General features: G+C 43.3%; 1 protein-coding gene across 10 annotated transcripts in view; it reads right to left on the bottom strand.

Moving 5' to 3' along the window:
* Window positions 1-7541, bottom strand: part of PHF20L1 (PHD finger protein 20 like 1) — a gene marked incomplete at its 3' end in the record, with an annotated part of 56684 nt that extends 49143 nt beyond the window's left edge. For 9 of the 10 annotated variants that reach the window (XM_084281764.1, XM_084281769.1, XM_084281770.1 and 6 more), the window contains exons 1-2: window positions 7424-7541; window positions 6208-6313 (exon numbers count right to left, since the gene is read on the bottom strand). In XM_084281764.1, the coding sequence (XP_084137890.1) occupies window positions 6208-6290 (83 nt within the window). In that variant the 5' untranslated portion in view covers window positions 6291-6313; window positions 7424-7541. The remainder of the gene's footprint in view (window positions 1-6207; window positions 6314-7423) is intronic. The other variant, XM_084281771.1, reaches the window with a different exon arrangement.
* Between the last annotated feature and the right edge of the window lie 9108 nt (window positions 7542-16649).

The raw sequence follows: 16649 nt of genomic DNA, 5'->3' as shown, positions 1-16649 counted from the left end.
CAGTCCGAAATCTCATGTTTACCAAATGCCAGCAAGAAGGGGATGCAGAACTATGGTTATGAAATTCAGCAAACATCAGCCGAAAGTCAGAATTCTCCTTTTTCTAAGCATGTGCACAGTAATAATGCCATTATGCCACTGTGCTACAGCAGTTCTATTGCTGTATTTTTTGTATGGCCACTAAGTTTAAATGGTCATCAGCAGTAAAACTGTCACTCCAAGCACTGTGAGCAGACAAAAACTGAGAGGATAAACCAGCATAATATTGTATACTGTCCTGGAAAGAGAAAACTGATTATGAGGGAGGAAGCAAAACCCAGAATATAGTTTAGAGACAAATATATAAGACTGAAGATAGTTTTAAGGAAAAATTAGCAAGCCAAGCATCAAAAGACTAATATATTGGAGAGACAGGGAGGTAAAATAAAAATAAAGGACAGCAAAGCTAACATCATTTAATAAACAAAAGAATGCAAAATATAAAGTCTCATTAGAGAACACTCAACAGAGAAAATCCAGGACCAGGTCTGTTCATCTTTAAGAAATATAATTTTTCCTAACAAAGACTTCTAAAAAACAGCCTTGCACTTAAGTCCACAATATTGGTTTTACATACCTAAAACTTCTAATAATCATACTACCATATGGTGACTTTATTCCAATAATTTATGCTTCTTCAATGTATGCTAGGATCATAGGATCATAGAATGGCTTGGGTTGGAAGGAACCTTAAAGATCATTCTGTTCCAACCCCCTGCCATGGGCAGGGACACCTCCCACCAGCCCAGGTTGCCCAAAGCCCCATCCAGCCCTGCCCTGAACACCTCCAGGGGTGGGGCATCCACAGCTTCTCTGGGCAACCTGTTCCAATGCCTCACCACCCTCACAGTGAAGAATTTCCTCCTCATATCTAATCTAAATCTCCACAATTTTTAGTTTAAAGCCCCTTGTCACTATACCCCCTGACAACGAGTCCCTCTCCAGCTTTCCTGTAGGCCCCCTTTAGGCACTGGAAGGTTGTTATAAGGTCTCCCCGGAGCCTTCTTCAGGCTGAAGAACCCCAACTCCCTCAGCCTGTCTTCGCAGGCGAGGTGCTCCAGCCCTCTGAGCATCCTTATGCTCTGGACTCATTCTAGTATGCCCGTGTCCTTCTGGTGCTGGGAACCCCACAGCTAAATGCAGGGCTCCAGGTGGGGTCTCACGAGAGCAGAGTACAGGAGGAGAATCCCCCCCTCACCCTGCTGGCCACAATTAGTGGTTTCAAGCTGAATAAATCCAAATCCTGCATTCAACTCCAGCCCTCAGAGATGGATGATTTAGCAAATCTCTGAACTACTCAAGCTATGTATGATTGGTCATTAGGCAAACCAAAAATAACTTCGGATGGATTTAGCAACAAGACACTATCCTTGATATTCACTAAATTTAGCTACACAATGTGCCACACGTGTAGAAACAGGAATATTTCACAATGCTGATCCCATAGTGGAAAAAAAAGAAAGAGCATACAAATTACAGAATTTACTATTGCACGTTTTTTGTTGCACAGGAAGAGTCTTCTGGCATTACAGTTTTTGTACTTTTACTGAAAAAATAAACCCCCAAATACGAGTGTTTCAGAGGCAAGTATGTGTTTCCTGCCCATAAGAGACAAAATGGCAGCAATGTTTTCAATACCAGGTTTTTAAAGCACGTACTCCACACCGAGGAATCAGAATGAATTTGATATACAGGGCAGATTTGCCAAAATTCATCCAGAACAAACTGTAAGAGTACAACTGACCTGCAAAATACACTCTAAAATATTGAGAAAGCGGTCTTTATTTTTACGGAAAAACCACTACCACACTCCAGCTCATTAATGAAAGTGTTGTTCCTGTGGTAAGGAATAACCTGCAAGGCTTATTGGTTGATTGTTTTTTTTAAAATAGCGTGCAGGCATGCTGGAAGTAGCATTTCATAATCCCGAATAAAGTTTCATCCAAATATTTTTGTTCTCATTTTTTAAAGACAGAGCAGGAAAACCATTACCAGCTAACAACCTCTGCACAGTTTATATATTGCATGTTCTCCAGGCTCAGGTTCCAGAGATTCCACCTTGTAGGAATTCCCTAACATTTCTGTAAAGCTGTTAAACTTAGAAAATTTACAGTATGAAGCACAGGAGAGAAAACAATAATGCTCCAACATCCAAATATGAATAAGTAATGGGAAAACTCCCAGTTTTCATTTCCTGACGGTATAAAAATTCCCATTTTTTCCAATCCACACAACACATCAGTGGCCACAAGGGCAGTGTTTTTCATTTTTCTATCATCTTCCTTTTGACTCTTCAGAAGTGACCAACAAGCAGCAAATTACCCTGAGAAGCGACAAAACTGTTATTCCATACCATAAATATGGATGTAAAAATACTGTGTAATTTGCCTAAGTTAAATTACTTAAAGTAAGTCTAGAAACAGACACATACTTCCTGCCTTCACAATAATGGTATAAAAAGTGTTTCCTTCTGCCTCATCGAGGATAAAATAGCAAATGTGCTCCATTCTGACCTCTCCACAAATAGTCTTCCTGCATCTGAAAAGTCTGCAAAGCCTATTTCTACCTCCCCAGCTTCTAGCCTACATTATGGCAATACAAAGAAGAGCCTTCAGTCCTTTCAAATACCCCAAATACCCCAGTCAACTGAAATCCAAAGCAAGGACTGAAAAATAAGATTTCTCAAAGCCTTACAGGCAAAGACCTTCGTACTGGGGGAAGTAAATGAAGGAAAGTAAAAATAAAAGAAATAATGAAACATACCAAGTCAGATTGCTGTTATTCTGATAACTAACCTATCTTGGTGAGCTGTTTCCATTCCAGATCTGCTGTAAGGGCCTATCCCACCTTCTTCACCTAGCTTACAACTTAGATTTTTACACAAAATTAATGGAAATTACTGTCTCAGAAAAATAACTTTTTCAAAGCAATACCTGGCACTTACAGGACAACCAGTAAAGAGCTGGAGGAACAGAATTCACAAGAATACAAAGATAGATCTATCTTTAAATACATCAACTTTACACATACCGTGTCCTACTCACGGGAGGTGACAGCTTAAGAACCATTCTCACAGGTGGGAACATACAGAGCAGCAGCTTTACTGCTGTTCCTTTTGTCTTGGCTGTGAGAGGTGGAGAGCACTTGTCCACGTCACTATTTATATAGGTTTGTAGGATAATTCAAGATGTAAGCAACCTCATAATTCTCCAGTCCAACCACCCACTCGAGGCAGGGTGAGATATGGGATCCCAAAGGTTGCCCAGAGCTTTATCCAGCCTTGAAAACCTCCAACCCTAAAGACTACACAGGCGCTTTGGGCAACCTGCTCCACTGCCAGAATGCCCTAATGGGGGAAAAATATTCTCCTTGTACCCAGGCTGAAACTTGAAGTGAGAGTTGTCTCTTGCTTTCTCACCACCCCCTACTGTGGAGAGCTTGGCTAAGTCTTCTTGATGATGTGTGTATGTCCAGAAAGTCTGGCGGTGGGTCTCCTGAAGCATTCTGTTCTCCAACCTGAACATGACCATGTTCTTCACCTTATCCTCACAGGTCTTATCCTCCAGGTTCCTGATTACCTTTCATCTATCTAATAATTTTCTATTGACAGCCAATTCCATCTCACTACTTGCTGACAGATGCTCACGTGGATTTTGTTTAGAGCTGCATTTCAGAGCTTGCTTTGCCAAATCCAAATTTAACAAGTGGTACAAACTCATTATCTCAGGTGACCTCCCCTGAAACAGCATACCATGTTTTTTGGTTTCTAAGGAAGCAACTGCAGTTACCTCCAAAATGAAGCAAAACACCACCAAAAACATGCTCACTGACAGGCTGCCTTTGTTGATTTTTTTCCCCATGCTTTCTCCTGCTTGGTACTTGCACGTGCCAAATGACATCAGTGACCCAAACACTTCTTCATGTAAACATGCCTTTTTTTTTTTTTTTAAGCAATAAATAGTCCAGGTACACAAGATCATCTCCAAAATTTAAGAAATTCAAGCAGAACACTAGATTTCATGAGGTGAATTTAAGCAACTGCTGAAAATTTACCACCTGCAAAAATGTCTCAAAAGGCAAAACTCATATAGCAAAACTTTACTAATTCTGTTTCTCTACAAGCATTTCTTGATTAACGTTTAAAATTTATTATTATGGACATCAGGTCTTTACACGACAGAAGGCTTTACGAAAAATGAAAAGAATGAAACCCCTTTTATATGCTATTTTTGAGCAAGTGTTTATCTCACTTTGCTGCTCGTATAAAGAAGAAGGAGCTAAGCTATATTATTGCTCTTCATTTTCTGCTTTGTTAAAAAAAAACACAATGATTTCATATAAGCCAAGCAACTTTGTTTTCTTTGGAGTATGTTCTATTTCTGCATGCAGATGAGGGGACCGCATACAGCTTATATATAGAAAGGATTTAAAAAACATCCACCACCCCCTTATGCAACAGTTAAACAGCTAAGAGTGTGTCACCCTAATAACAACGCGACAGTAAGCCTTCTCTAGCAAGCTCTTTGGTTATGTGCATGAATGTTATTTCAGTTGACAAAGAGCCCTGTTTTAATTGCTACTGTAACTGCAAAAAATTAATATTAACTTCCTGCTCCCATGGCATCACAGATGTTTACACACACGTAAAACTTGGCCTGCCTACCTGCTGGTCCAGATGGCAAATCGGTTCCTAGAAAGTTCAGAATAAATCCTACTCTGCCTGAAAATAGCAAGCACTCAGCTGTTTGCCACAGGTCTGCCACATGGTCATACAAACCACGCACAAAAGTACTCCAGAACTGACTTGGGACCCTTCCTTGTGGAAGAGCTGGACAGATCTAATACAAACTATATGCTGGGGATATTCTGCATCTACCTTTGATACAATTAAGCTGAAGCTATTTCTACATACTAACATTTGTTACCTTGTTATATTAGCCAGTTACTTTTGTCACAGGAGGTTTTAAAAAAGGATCTAATAAAGTTATATTGTTTTTATACCACTATTCAGTTTCCTGATCTTGGCATTCAGTTAAAGAATCAGTCATTGAGCCCCCCCGCACCCCCCCAGCAACAAATAAGAACAAGAACTGTTCTTTAAATCATATTTTCCTTTAGAAACTGCTTAGTAAAACAAATGCTTCTGCTGTAAAAACAAATGCTTTTCTGCTGTTTATTTGTAAGCCTACAAATAAACGTTTACTCCAGTAGTTACATGCTCTGTATAAAAAAGTTGGGTTAAATGTGTAAATAATACACATTTCTGTCACATACTTTGGAGTTAGCAGGATCAGATATTTACATGAACATGAGAATTCTCCAAAATCTTTTCATCAGAGAAGTGGGGCCAAGCTCTCACATCTCCTAGCACTAATCAGTCATTGACAGCAGCTAACAAAAAACTTCTGTATCAACTCCCAGTGTCATTAACTTTAACCAAGCCAGAGTTTTTTTCAGACTGAAATAGAATGGCCAGCACATCATGAAACTTGCATTAAGTAAAGTTTGGCTAAGAATTTGTCTTTCAAAACAATGACTCCTTTGACAATACATGTGCCATGTAGTGGGGTCCTCGTGCCCCACTATTGTGTGTCCTACATTTCCATTTTATACTCTTGGCTTTTACAAAATGCTTGGATGGTGCAGAGGCTCAGTTCTAAGCACGTTATTCCTCCGGCTGACTAATACAAATACAATCATACTTTACCTGTTCCATTAACTCTGTTTAAGGATTTTTTCTTTTTTTTTTTTTTTTTAGGCTATGTGAAGTACAATAACTGAACATGAAAATTCACTTGTATGCCTTCAAACTTAAAACAAAGCAAGCCTTTAGTGACAGAAGTTTGCCACATTAACACACAGGATCACGTTGTACACAACCCTGGCATTCCATGCTATGCTGGAAATGCTCTATGATTACTACAGCCACATAAGCAACTAAAAACAAACAAACTGAAAAAAAAAAACAACAAACAAAACAGAGATGTTTTGTTTGATTTCTGAAGAGAGGATATTTTCCTAAAGCCTAGTAGTTCTAAACAAAATACTCAGACAGTCATAAAGTTCATATGTGAAACAGGCAATTATTAGGTGCATCATTTAGTTAGGCATTACAGTGTAAACAAAATAATTTTCCTCTTAACAAATACTGTGCAAGGTCTTCCATACCATTTTTGTAAATAATCCAGTGCCTCCAAACGAGCACCAATCTCAAATGTGATTCCAGGACGATTTGGAGGCTTTTTACTCATCTTGACACTTTCTTTTTCACTACCTTCAGAGGGAAAAAAAATATATATTAAAGTACGTACTGTTGTTTAAAATATGTCACTGACAACAAACACATGGCAGAAGTTGGAAACAGATGTGAAATTTGCATCCTGAGTTTCCATTAACTCACTTGGTTTTCAGAAGTGCAATCAAGTATGACAGAAAGCATTTAAAAAATTCACTTTTATTCAGATTTCTCCCCTCCCCTAAAAATAATCATCAACTTTAAGTCTACCTTAAAAATAATAATAATAATATTATTATTATTAATAATAATTTTGTCCATCTCTGAAGTGGTACTGCACATTTGTTGCTGTGTTTTTTGGAGCTTATCAATTACATAGAGTCTGCAGGGAAAATGACAAAGTTTACGGGGAATGCATATGGAAAGAAAAACACGACCTAACGGATGAGTTAAGTCGCAAAAAAAAAAAAAAAAAAAAAAAAAACACCAAAAATAATTAAAAAAGGGACGGGGCAGAGAAGCTATCTTCAACCTTTTTATGCAATCTTGAGTGTTGTCCTTACCGCTACATAAGTTTCCCTCACAACTGCCTTTTAGTATTTCTGACAGCTCTGTCACTACTAGGAAATGTTTTTCTGCCCGACTGCTGTCGTTGTTATCGCGACTCCCCGAGCTCACTGCTTTCAAGACCAGGCTGGACAGGGCCTTGACCAACCTGCTCTGGCGTGTGGCATCCCTGCCTATGACAGGGGGCTGGGGTTAGAAGACCTTTAAGGCCCCTTCCACCCCACACCACCCCATTACTTATTACCACGGAGCAGCCGACAGGGAGGCAGCCTCCTGAGGGCTGCCAGCCTGCAGGGCCGGATCCCCCTGCAGAGGAACAGCCCCGGGCCCGCAGCCCTGAGCTCCCCCCTCAGCAAGGGGACCCGGGGCATGGTGGGGGGAGATCTCTGGCGCTGCAAGCACAAAGGGGGCTCGGCAGGGCGGGCCGGGGATGGAGAGAGCTGAGGGAAGGGAAGGGAAGGGAAGGGAAGGGAAGGGAAGGGAAGGGAAGGGAAGGGAAGGGAAGGGAAGGGAAGGGAAGGGAAGGGAAGGGCCGCCGTGAGGGGCCCGCAGGAGCCCTGCGCCCCCCCCCTCCCTCCTTACCGCCTCCTCCGAGCCCCGAGGCAGCCGGCGGGGCTCCGGCGCCGTCCCCCTCAGGCCTCGCCCCCCGCCGAGGTGTCCGGAGCAGCGGCGGCAGCCGCCCTCACCCTCGCCCTCCCGCCCTCCTCTGCCTCCCTCACGGCCCCAGCCCCATCCTCCCCGCGCCCCGCCGCCGCGTCACCGCTCCGCGACGGCACCGCGAAGCTCGCCTGGGCGCCGCCATCTGCACCCCCCGCCCCTACCCCCGGCACGTGATCAAGGAGCAGCCACCGCCGCCTGACGAGGGAGGGGAGACAAAGGGAAGGAGCCGCGCGCATGCGCGGAGGTGGTGGTGGGGTGATTGACAGCTCGCTGCTGCCCCTCCCCCGAAGGGAGGCAGCGGGGGGAGGCTGGGGGTTGAGGCTGGGGGTGTTCTCTCCTAATTCACCTTTTTTTTTTTTCCCATTTTTTTTCCCTTTTTTCATTCGACTTTTTAACTTTTTTCTTCTCTCCCCGTCCCACTGCGGTGGGTGCTTGGCTGCTGATGGCACCAACCCACCGCAACGCCCGCCATGAGGCTGGGGAGGCTCGAGGCAATGGTACATGGGAGCCTGCCCGGCTGGATTTGTACCCAATAAAGCTGGATTTGTATCCAGTAAAGCTGGATTTGTACCCAATAAAGCTGTTTCTTGCCAGTGCTGGTCGCAGCACTGACTTAGTCTCTTGCTTTCATGGTGTGTGTTAAACTACAGGGCTGCTGCTCAGAGCCTCTTGTCAGCCAGTGCTGTGCTGCTTATCAATTTGTTTCGCTTTGCCTGGGAGGCCACTGATAAAAGCCCCGGCCTTGAGGCACGCCTGGCATTAGGGTCCTGTGTTGGTGCTGCCCCAGTGCTCCTAGAACCATCCTGGGGAGACAAATCAGCAGTTCCACCTTCCTCTTCTGCTCTGGGCTCACAGAATGACAATGGCTGAGGCTGGCAGGGCCCTCTGGGGTCCATCTGGTCCAATCTCCTACACAACCAGGGCTACCTACAGCAGGTCACTTAGGCCCACATCCAGGATGGTTTTTAAGATCTCCAAGGATGCAGACTCTACAACCTCTCTGGGCAGCCTGTGCCAGAGCTCTGTCACCCACACAGCTCAGAAGTGCTGCCTGGTGTTTGCAGGGAGCCTCCTGTGTGCCAGTTTGTGCCCATTGCCTCCTGTCCTGGCACTGGGCACCACTGGAAAGAGCCTGGTTCCATCTACTTCGCACCTTCCCTTCAGGTATTTGTACACACTGATAAGTTCCCCTCCAAGCCTTCTCTTCTCATAGCTGAGCAGTCCCTGCTCTCACAGCCTCTCCCCATAGGAGATGTGCTCAAGTCTCTTCATCCTTTTGGTGGCCCTCTCTTGGACTCCTTCTGATACATCCATGTTTTTCTTGTACTGGGAGGCCCAGAACTGGACACAGCACTCCACCTGCAACTTCTACAGTGCTGAGCAGAGCAGAAGGATCGCCTTTCCTGACCTGCTGGCGATACTTTACCTAATGCAGTCAAGAATACCGTAGTCTTCTTTGTGGCAAGGGCACACTGCTGATTCATGTTCAACTTGGTGTCCACCAGGACTCCCAGGTCCTTCTCTGCAGAGCTGCTTTCCACCCAGCCTGTCCTGGTGCCTGGGGTTGTTCCTCGCCAGGTGCAGGACTTTGTTTCTGGGCTTGTTGCAATGGCAAAATCAGCATCACTGCGTACCCATTGGTATAACATTCATATAATAGCTGTGTTCCCACAAGCTAACAAAAAAAAGAAACACATGCTTTCCTAGGTATAGTGGGTTTCTGGAGAATGTGTAATCTGAGTTAGTCAGTTTGTGAGCCCAATCTATCAAGTAACCTGAAAGAAAAACTAGTTTGAGTGAGGCCTAAAAAACAGCAGGCTTTTGAGTGGATCAAATGGGAGATAGTTTGTGCAGCAGGCCTTGGGCCCATCAAGATGGGACCAGCTGTAAGAAACATCTCTATACCACAGCCAGGAAGCATGGGTCACCTGGAGCTTCAGCAGAAAACACATGGAGATATGTGAAGTCTACCTCTAGGATTTTTGAGCTGGAGTATAGAGGGGTTTAGGCTGCTTCAGAAATAGTTGGTACAGAAGCCCAGCTCCTCTTGGCACCGTGATTAACTGTGGTGCAGTAGATGCTTATAGGACGGATCATACTCACTCCATGTAGTGCAACATACACTACTTGGTCGTTAAATGGACTCAAGTGGGAACCCCAGCTGCCCACACATCCTGGAAGAAGTGGTGGTCTGTTCAGAAGGCAAATATTCCAGAGCATTGCCTGAGGAGGTGGCTCATGCCTAAGAGGCCCCACTGTATAATAAATAATCAGAAAGTGGAAGTCCATATGCTGTGTTTGTCAGTGGATCCTGTTGTGCTATGTGAAACCATCAGAAATGGAAAGCTTCTGGGTGGAGCACAAGTCATGGACTAAATGCACTTAAACAACTTTTATGAACAATTGTAGATGGCCCATACATTAAAGCGATTATATTTGTGTATATGTCAAGGGATGAGAAGGGGGGCGGTGATGGATGGGGAGGTGTTGGATAGCGTGGGACCTGAGTATGGTACAAATAGTATGGTATGGAATAAGGGGTGGAGATTGTACTGGGTCTGGCTGGAAAGGAGCTCATTTCCTTCACAGTAAAACACAACACAGTGCTGTGTTTTGGATTTGTGGCTAAAGCAGTGCTGATAACACACCGGTGTTTTGGCTGTTGCCAAACAGTGCTTACACAACACCAAGGCTTTCCATTTTATTTTATTTTTTTCTTATATATATGTATATTATTTTTTTTCCCCACTCTCCCCTAAGCATGTGGGCTCTGGGTGGGCAAGAGACTGGGAGGGGACCCAAGCAGGGGAGCTGATCTGAATTGGCCAAAGGGATATCATCCCCCATATAACCTCAACTTCAAAAATAAAACCTGGGGCAGAGGAAGAAGAATGCTGGGGCTTTTGTATTCTGGAGTGGCTGCTACAGGGAGACTGGCTGGGTCTGCTGGTGGGAGGTGATGAGTGATTGCCTTTGCAGTGCTCGTTTCTTGCTATTGATTTTCATTCTTTTTCCTTCTTTTATTAAATGTGGGTCATCTTGACCCACAAACTTTATTGCTTTTGTTCGTCCTATTATCTCCCCTGTCCTGCTGCAGGGGGAAGTGAATAAGAGGCTGCATGCGTGCTTGGCTGCTGACTGGGGTCAACCACCAGCTTTGCTCAGTCCTTGTGAAGCTGCCTCCTATTTTAAGAGTTCAGAGAAGGGCTATGAAGATGGTGAAGAGCCTGGAACACAAGTCCTGTAAGGAGCAGCTGAGGGAACTGGGGTTGTTTAGTTTGGGGAAGAGGAGGCTCAGGGGAGACCTTATTGCTCTCTGCATCCACCTGAAAGGAAGGTGTGGGGAGCTGGGGTCAGCCTCTTCTCACAGGTAACTAGTGATAGGACCAGAGGGAATGGCCTCATGTTGTGCCAGGGGAGGTTCAGGTTGGAAATGAGGAGATATTTCTTCTCAGAAAGAGCAGTCAGGCACTGGGATGAGTTGCCCAGGGAGGTGGTGGAGTCCCCGTCCCTGGGGGTGTTCAAGAAAAGGTTGGACGTGGTGCTTGGGGACATGGTTTAGTGGGTGACATTGGTGGTAGGGGATGCTTGGACCAGGTGGTCTTGGAGGGCTTTTCTGACCTTAATAATTCTATGATGCTATGATTCTATGCTGTGCCTTTGGGCATCCAGCCCCTGGGGGCAACCTGGGCCTGCCCTACCACCCCAGAGGGTCCCCCCATGGCTCCCAGCCATTGCTATGCCCTGACAGTGTCTGCAAACAGTCAGAGAGATGTCCTGCGGGGACCAGCACTGTCCCTTTGGTGGGGTCTCCCTGTAATGAGGTGAGGACGATGGAAAGGGGACCCAACTCTCCATCCCGTCTGAGCCAGCGTGTCACCCAGACACGCCCAGGGGAGGCTCCTCAGCTTATAAAGCCAACAAAATCCACTAGTGTGTTCCTCCATAAGGCCAGTGTGGAGTATGGCCAAGACCTTTTTTATTTTAGCACAAAAAAAGTCTCAGATATTTAGTCTCGTCTCTTAGGAAAACGGGGCTGACATGTCTATGTAGTCTGCTTTCCCTTTCTCCTTTTACTTCTGAAACTTCTACCTTCAAGCTCAGCAGAGGGACAGAGACCTCATTTTATCATACTACCCCAACTAGTTTTGTTGAAATGGGCAGGGAAGAACAACTGTATTGACCTCTCTGTGACAGAGAGGCTTGGTGCCTACACTCCTTCAGACACCAGAACATCACAAGGCAGAGGGACGCACAATGGTGGATTTCATTATTTCTGCTCCTGACAAAATTTGGTGTTTGATCTTTTCACAAGGCAAATCACTAGCATGGTGAATATTATACAGGAACTGGAAACCAGACTGGATAGGAAATTTTATCTTGCCAGTCAGTGACTCACAGACTTGGAGGGGGAAGAGAGGATTTCATAATCAGCTGAGCATGAGCTCATGGTGTGCTGTTGATGCTAAAAAGACTAATGCAGCCTTTGCAAAGCACATGCACATGGAAATACTAAGTAGGAGTAGAGAGGTGACTTTATCTATGTACTTGTCACCAGTATATTGTTATTAAAATAGCCTACTGCTTAGAAAAGCCATCCTAAAACTGGAAGGGTACAGAAAAGATGTGGAAGAATGAGCAAACATCTGGAAAAAAAAAAAATGTTACAGTGAGAGACTCAGACATCAGGTTATTTATTTTACCATCTATTTTACATGTGGGCAATTGATTAGTCCATAAAAGAGTTGCCTTAAATATCAGATATTGCAATCGCAAGGTGATTGACAATGGAATAAAACTTCATCTTTGTTTTTACCCTTATTATTTTACCTAAGACATGTTTAAAGTGACTGTTGGTGCTTCTATTTTAATGGTGCTTGCATGGCTCCAGTCTAGCAAACATGCAGCAATACCGCTGCCCCCTCTATCCATTTGTGTAGGTGGCTTAGTTGTAGCCTAGCTCTGCTCTCTCATCATCTGTCCCTTTTCTGCCACTTCTTTTGCCCATTTTAATACTGTCTGTAATTAGTTACTCTGTCGTCTTCAATTTCTCTGTCATTTTTATTTCATCCCAGAGGCGCCCCCCTCTCCAGAAATTCCTCCTTCATTTTGTGAAGATTTCCACTATCTCATCAACCATATCTTCTTTTTTTCCTCTTAAAGCCCTAAATTTTCCAGATGCTAGGAAGTAGGTGGCTGTTTTGGAGCACCTGACCTTGTATGAGAAAAGAAAGTTGCCAGCAGCCATTGCCATGGACACCAAACAAAATAGTAACTCCATGAGTCTGGACACCAAACCCAGTCTTTTCGATTTTTTCAAGACATTGAAGCTGGAATTATTTATTTATTTTTCTCCTTAATTGCTCTCTTGTTCTTTGCAGAACATATGTAATTCAATAAATTATTTCTCCCAGAGATCTGGCTATTTGCTGTACAAGTATTGCAGCCACAACACTGTATTTTTGTGCATGTTGGAGTGAAGCTATAAGCCAGGAGTCATATTCCCTTGTAGCAATACTGTATGTGAAATATGGTAAAGATGAGGATGCTCAGGAGCGAGTACTGCTAAGGCAAGGTTAGTAACAAAATTTGAGGTCATGCAAGTAGTAGTAACGTGAGTGAGAGTCCCAAATCCACAGAAAGAAAGAAAAGAAAGAGCAAACACTGGCTGTTGATGGAGGATAAGGGAAAACCTGGGAGGCAGGTGTGGGTGGAAGGGAGCAGCTCTGGATGATGGCAGCTTTGCTGAGGCACATTACATCCCAGCTGAAGCACTCTCTGTGCATCCGTTTGATGTTTCTGGTGGGCACACTCAACATTTGCTGTGCTCTGAATATTGTTTTGCAATGAATGTTAGACCTCTCAAGATTTAATTGTGTTTGTGCCTGGGAAGCAGTGCTGTGCAATGTGTTGCTTACTTCTGCCTTACATATTGCAGCCATATGTTTGAGGCTCTGTTATGGTTTTGGCGGGGTCTATAGATTGGAACACATCAATAAATATTGTATTGAACTTTGTGAAAGCTTTGGTAAGAACTGTACTGAATGGAAACTGTGCTAATACCTGCTCTGATTGTACATTGATTTCCTAGCTTATTTTGCTGTGAAATTGAAATTCAGCGTATAATTTGTGGTGGATGAGCAGAGCACTTGACTCACAAGCATATCCCAGTGGTAAATTTGTCATGGTCTGCAATTTCTGAGAGTTGACCTCATGGTGGGTGAGGGAAAGAGACAGAAGGAATGTCCTGCCAGGACAGTGACTGTATTGGAGTCACTGAGGGCTCAGCAGCTGGATTTTTATCTCAGTCATGAAGATATTGGGGAGTGCTGTAAGAGAAAAGGAGAGACAGCTAAGTCACAGCAAAACATGCCATCTAGCAATGAAAATTTTGCAGTCAGGTTGCCTATACAAACGTGTAGAGAGAATTTGCAAGTTGGAGCAAAGGAAGGTATAACTCCAAAACTCACATCCGTCCAACCAGGTGGAGGCTGGCACTGAGAATGAAAACAAATATGCCACATCTGCCAGCATGCACTACTGGTCGCTTTGTAACACTGATGTGATGTTTTCCTCTCTCCTCTGTAGTCCTGGGGTGTCTGTAGGGGCTGAAGGATGGTTGCCAACCCAACGACTAACCCAGAGTGTCCAACTCTGCCTGTAAATTCTTGTAAAACATTTGTTTATGGGAGAATTTTCTTGATACTTGGCCATTAGGGCTATTCTGGCATCCCATGGACATGTTCCTGGAAGTTCTGCTCTCTGTCTTCAGTTGCCTACTAGGTCACATTCAAATTCTTGATCTTTATGCGGTGGTGGAAAGCTTGCAAGCTGTAAACCCACTCCACCTTTAGTGTACTATAATTCTCCATGGCATACCAGGCCTGCATGTACCTTTTCCTCTCCCTAGCAGTCCAGGACAGCACTTTGAATTCTGGAGATGTGACAAGTAAGTACGGCACAGCTGGAAAGATTGCAGACAGTTCCAGAAAGTCCTGTATGTTCCCTGTACAAGCTTCACAAATTTAGATTTTGCTTAAATACAGGCAAAAAGGGACTCCGTCACCATCATTCTACAGTGGTTATTTACATATAAATAGACAACTGGTAAGGGTGCTGTGTAAGCCACCATGTAAGACAGGCATTTTAAAGAACATTATTAGAGTAACACTGCCAGTTGCTATCTGTCTTCATTTGAGCATTCACCAGTACAATTTATTATTGAAAGGACCATGACATCAGTAATGTGAGTAATTTGTCAGTATCCATGCCTTAAGAACCAGTGGTACTGATACCTTCTCAACTACATATTTTCAGTATACATTGTGATTACTAAATCCTTTCGAATTATATGATGTCCAGAAGACTTCACTGCACAGCAGTGACCTTCCCCTATTATTCCGTTCTGATCACATTTTTGTGACAAGACTGTCACAAAAAACAGCCAGGAGCTCAGGTACACAGATCAGCAATACATCACCACCTCCAGAGGAACATTTGTTTTCACTGTGGGACTCGTCATGCAGCAAGGAAACTCCCTACCAGAGGTTCAGATTGTATCTGTCTAGATGGAGCACCTAGGTGGTACTCCAAAGATGTGCTTATCTAGGTAACCTGTTCAGCTTTCAGACACCAATATGCCACTATACATTTGGTCTGTCCACCATTACCCAAGGAGATGTGGAAGACAAAGAATGAAGGCAATCAAGCCTTCACCACCTCTCTAGGTTTCTTCCTACTTTATGTACTTTCATAATCCTTAATAAAATTAAATCAGCCAAATGTTAGCAAAGATTTGTTTGTTCATTACCTGCCTGTTCAGCAATGGTCACTGCTCTTGGTAGATGGTACCCCTTCTTATAAGGAAGTTTACAAAGAAGTCTAATGAGGAACTGTAATTTCTTTTAGGGATGTCGACTAAACTCTGCTTTGACTGATGGATTTGAGTATTAGCCTTTCTCTGTTAAAATAGTTGTTAAAGAATCAGTATTTTTGGTTGCAAGGGGAGTTGCAGATTCTTATGGAAGAGCTTCTCTTCTCCCCATGTATGCTTTTCCACTGCTCTTGTATATTGAAGTGATATTGTAATAAGTTCTCAATAGTATTTCTGCATCTGCATCAAGTTACATATCAACCAAACTTGCTTCTGATACCATAAAATCAAAGAGCAAGGAGATGCAGCACGGACTAGTCATGGCTTTGCACAGAGAAGTATTATTGTGCATTATTAAAGGTTTGATAGATGTGAATCCTTTGTAAACACTTTTTTTTTTTTTTTTTTTCTACCTGGACTCTTTGTGTAGGATAATACAAAGGTAACTGGCAGGTAAGCACATGTTGAGATCCAATCAGTGTGGATGTATCAGCAAGCTCGCAAATGTATGCGTTGTACTCCACCATGAAAATAGGCATGCTCTTTTTTGCATGTGTAGCAGGAGCAACTAAGCTAAAAGAACTAAGCTGGAAAAAAAAGAAGAAAAAAAAACATCAAGCCTGAAAGCAAGGTTTTTAGTTAGGTGGTGCAAGGATTTCCATCTGATAAAACTAAAAATGAATTTGTTCCTCTTTTCAAGCAAATTACTAAAGTCATATATAATGTGACATTTCTGTAAACTGCAGTGAAACTCTAGTTATATGAAGGAACAGCCTTCTCTTAAAACTGAAATAAGATAGCTGGATTTGTGAGAATTAGGTTTTTCAATTACCAGGACAGTTCAGACGTTGCTAAGTGGTTCTACTGCATAAAGCAATACACTTAGCTTAAAAGGTGATGATTTACAAAGGTGAAATAAAATGAGTCTCAGTTTTCTCTGCAGCAAGCATACAGACAGGAAGAGTTTCAGGGAAAGGTGTAAATTCTCATCCTGCTCCTTACACTACGTGTCTGCTTTTGGTGCCTGTGGGTGACAGAATAGTAGGCAAGATTGGTCTTCAGTTGGACCCCATGTAACTGCTCTGTGATTTTCTTTACCACCTTTACCTCTCCTAGTTTTCTGAATGTTTCAATTAGTTCTTAGATATCTCAGAATCTTTTTTGCTTGTTGAATACTCTATAAAAGGCATTATAGAAGAGCTGTGATTTGGGACAAATGGTTTGATACCATGGTCACTGAAGCTGCAAAATCTGAACACTGTGAACTTCACATTA

This window comes from Netta rufina, assembly GCF_964035555.1.
Source record: "Netta rufina genome assembly, chromosome: 2".
Taxonomy (NCBI): Eukaryota; Metazoa; Chordata; class Aves; order Anseriformes; family Anatidae; genus Netta; species Netta rufina.
Note: the sequence above shows the minus strand (reverse complement) of the source record. Positions and strands in the feature narration are given on the sequence as shown.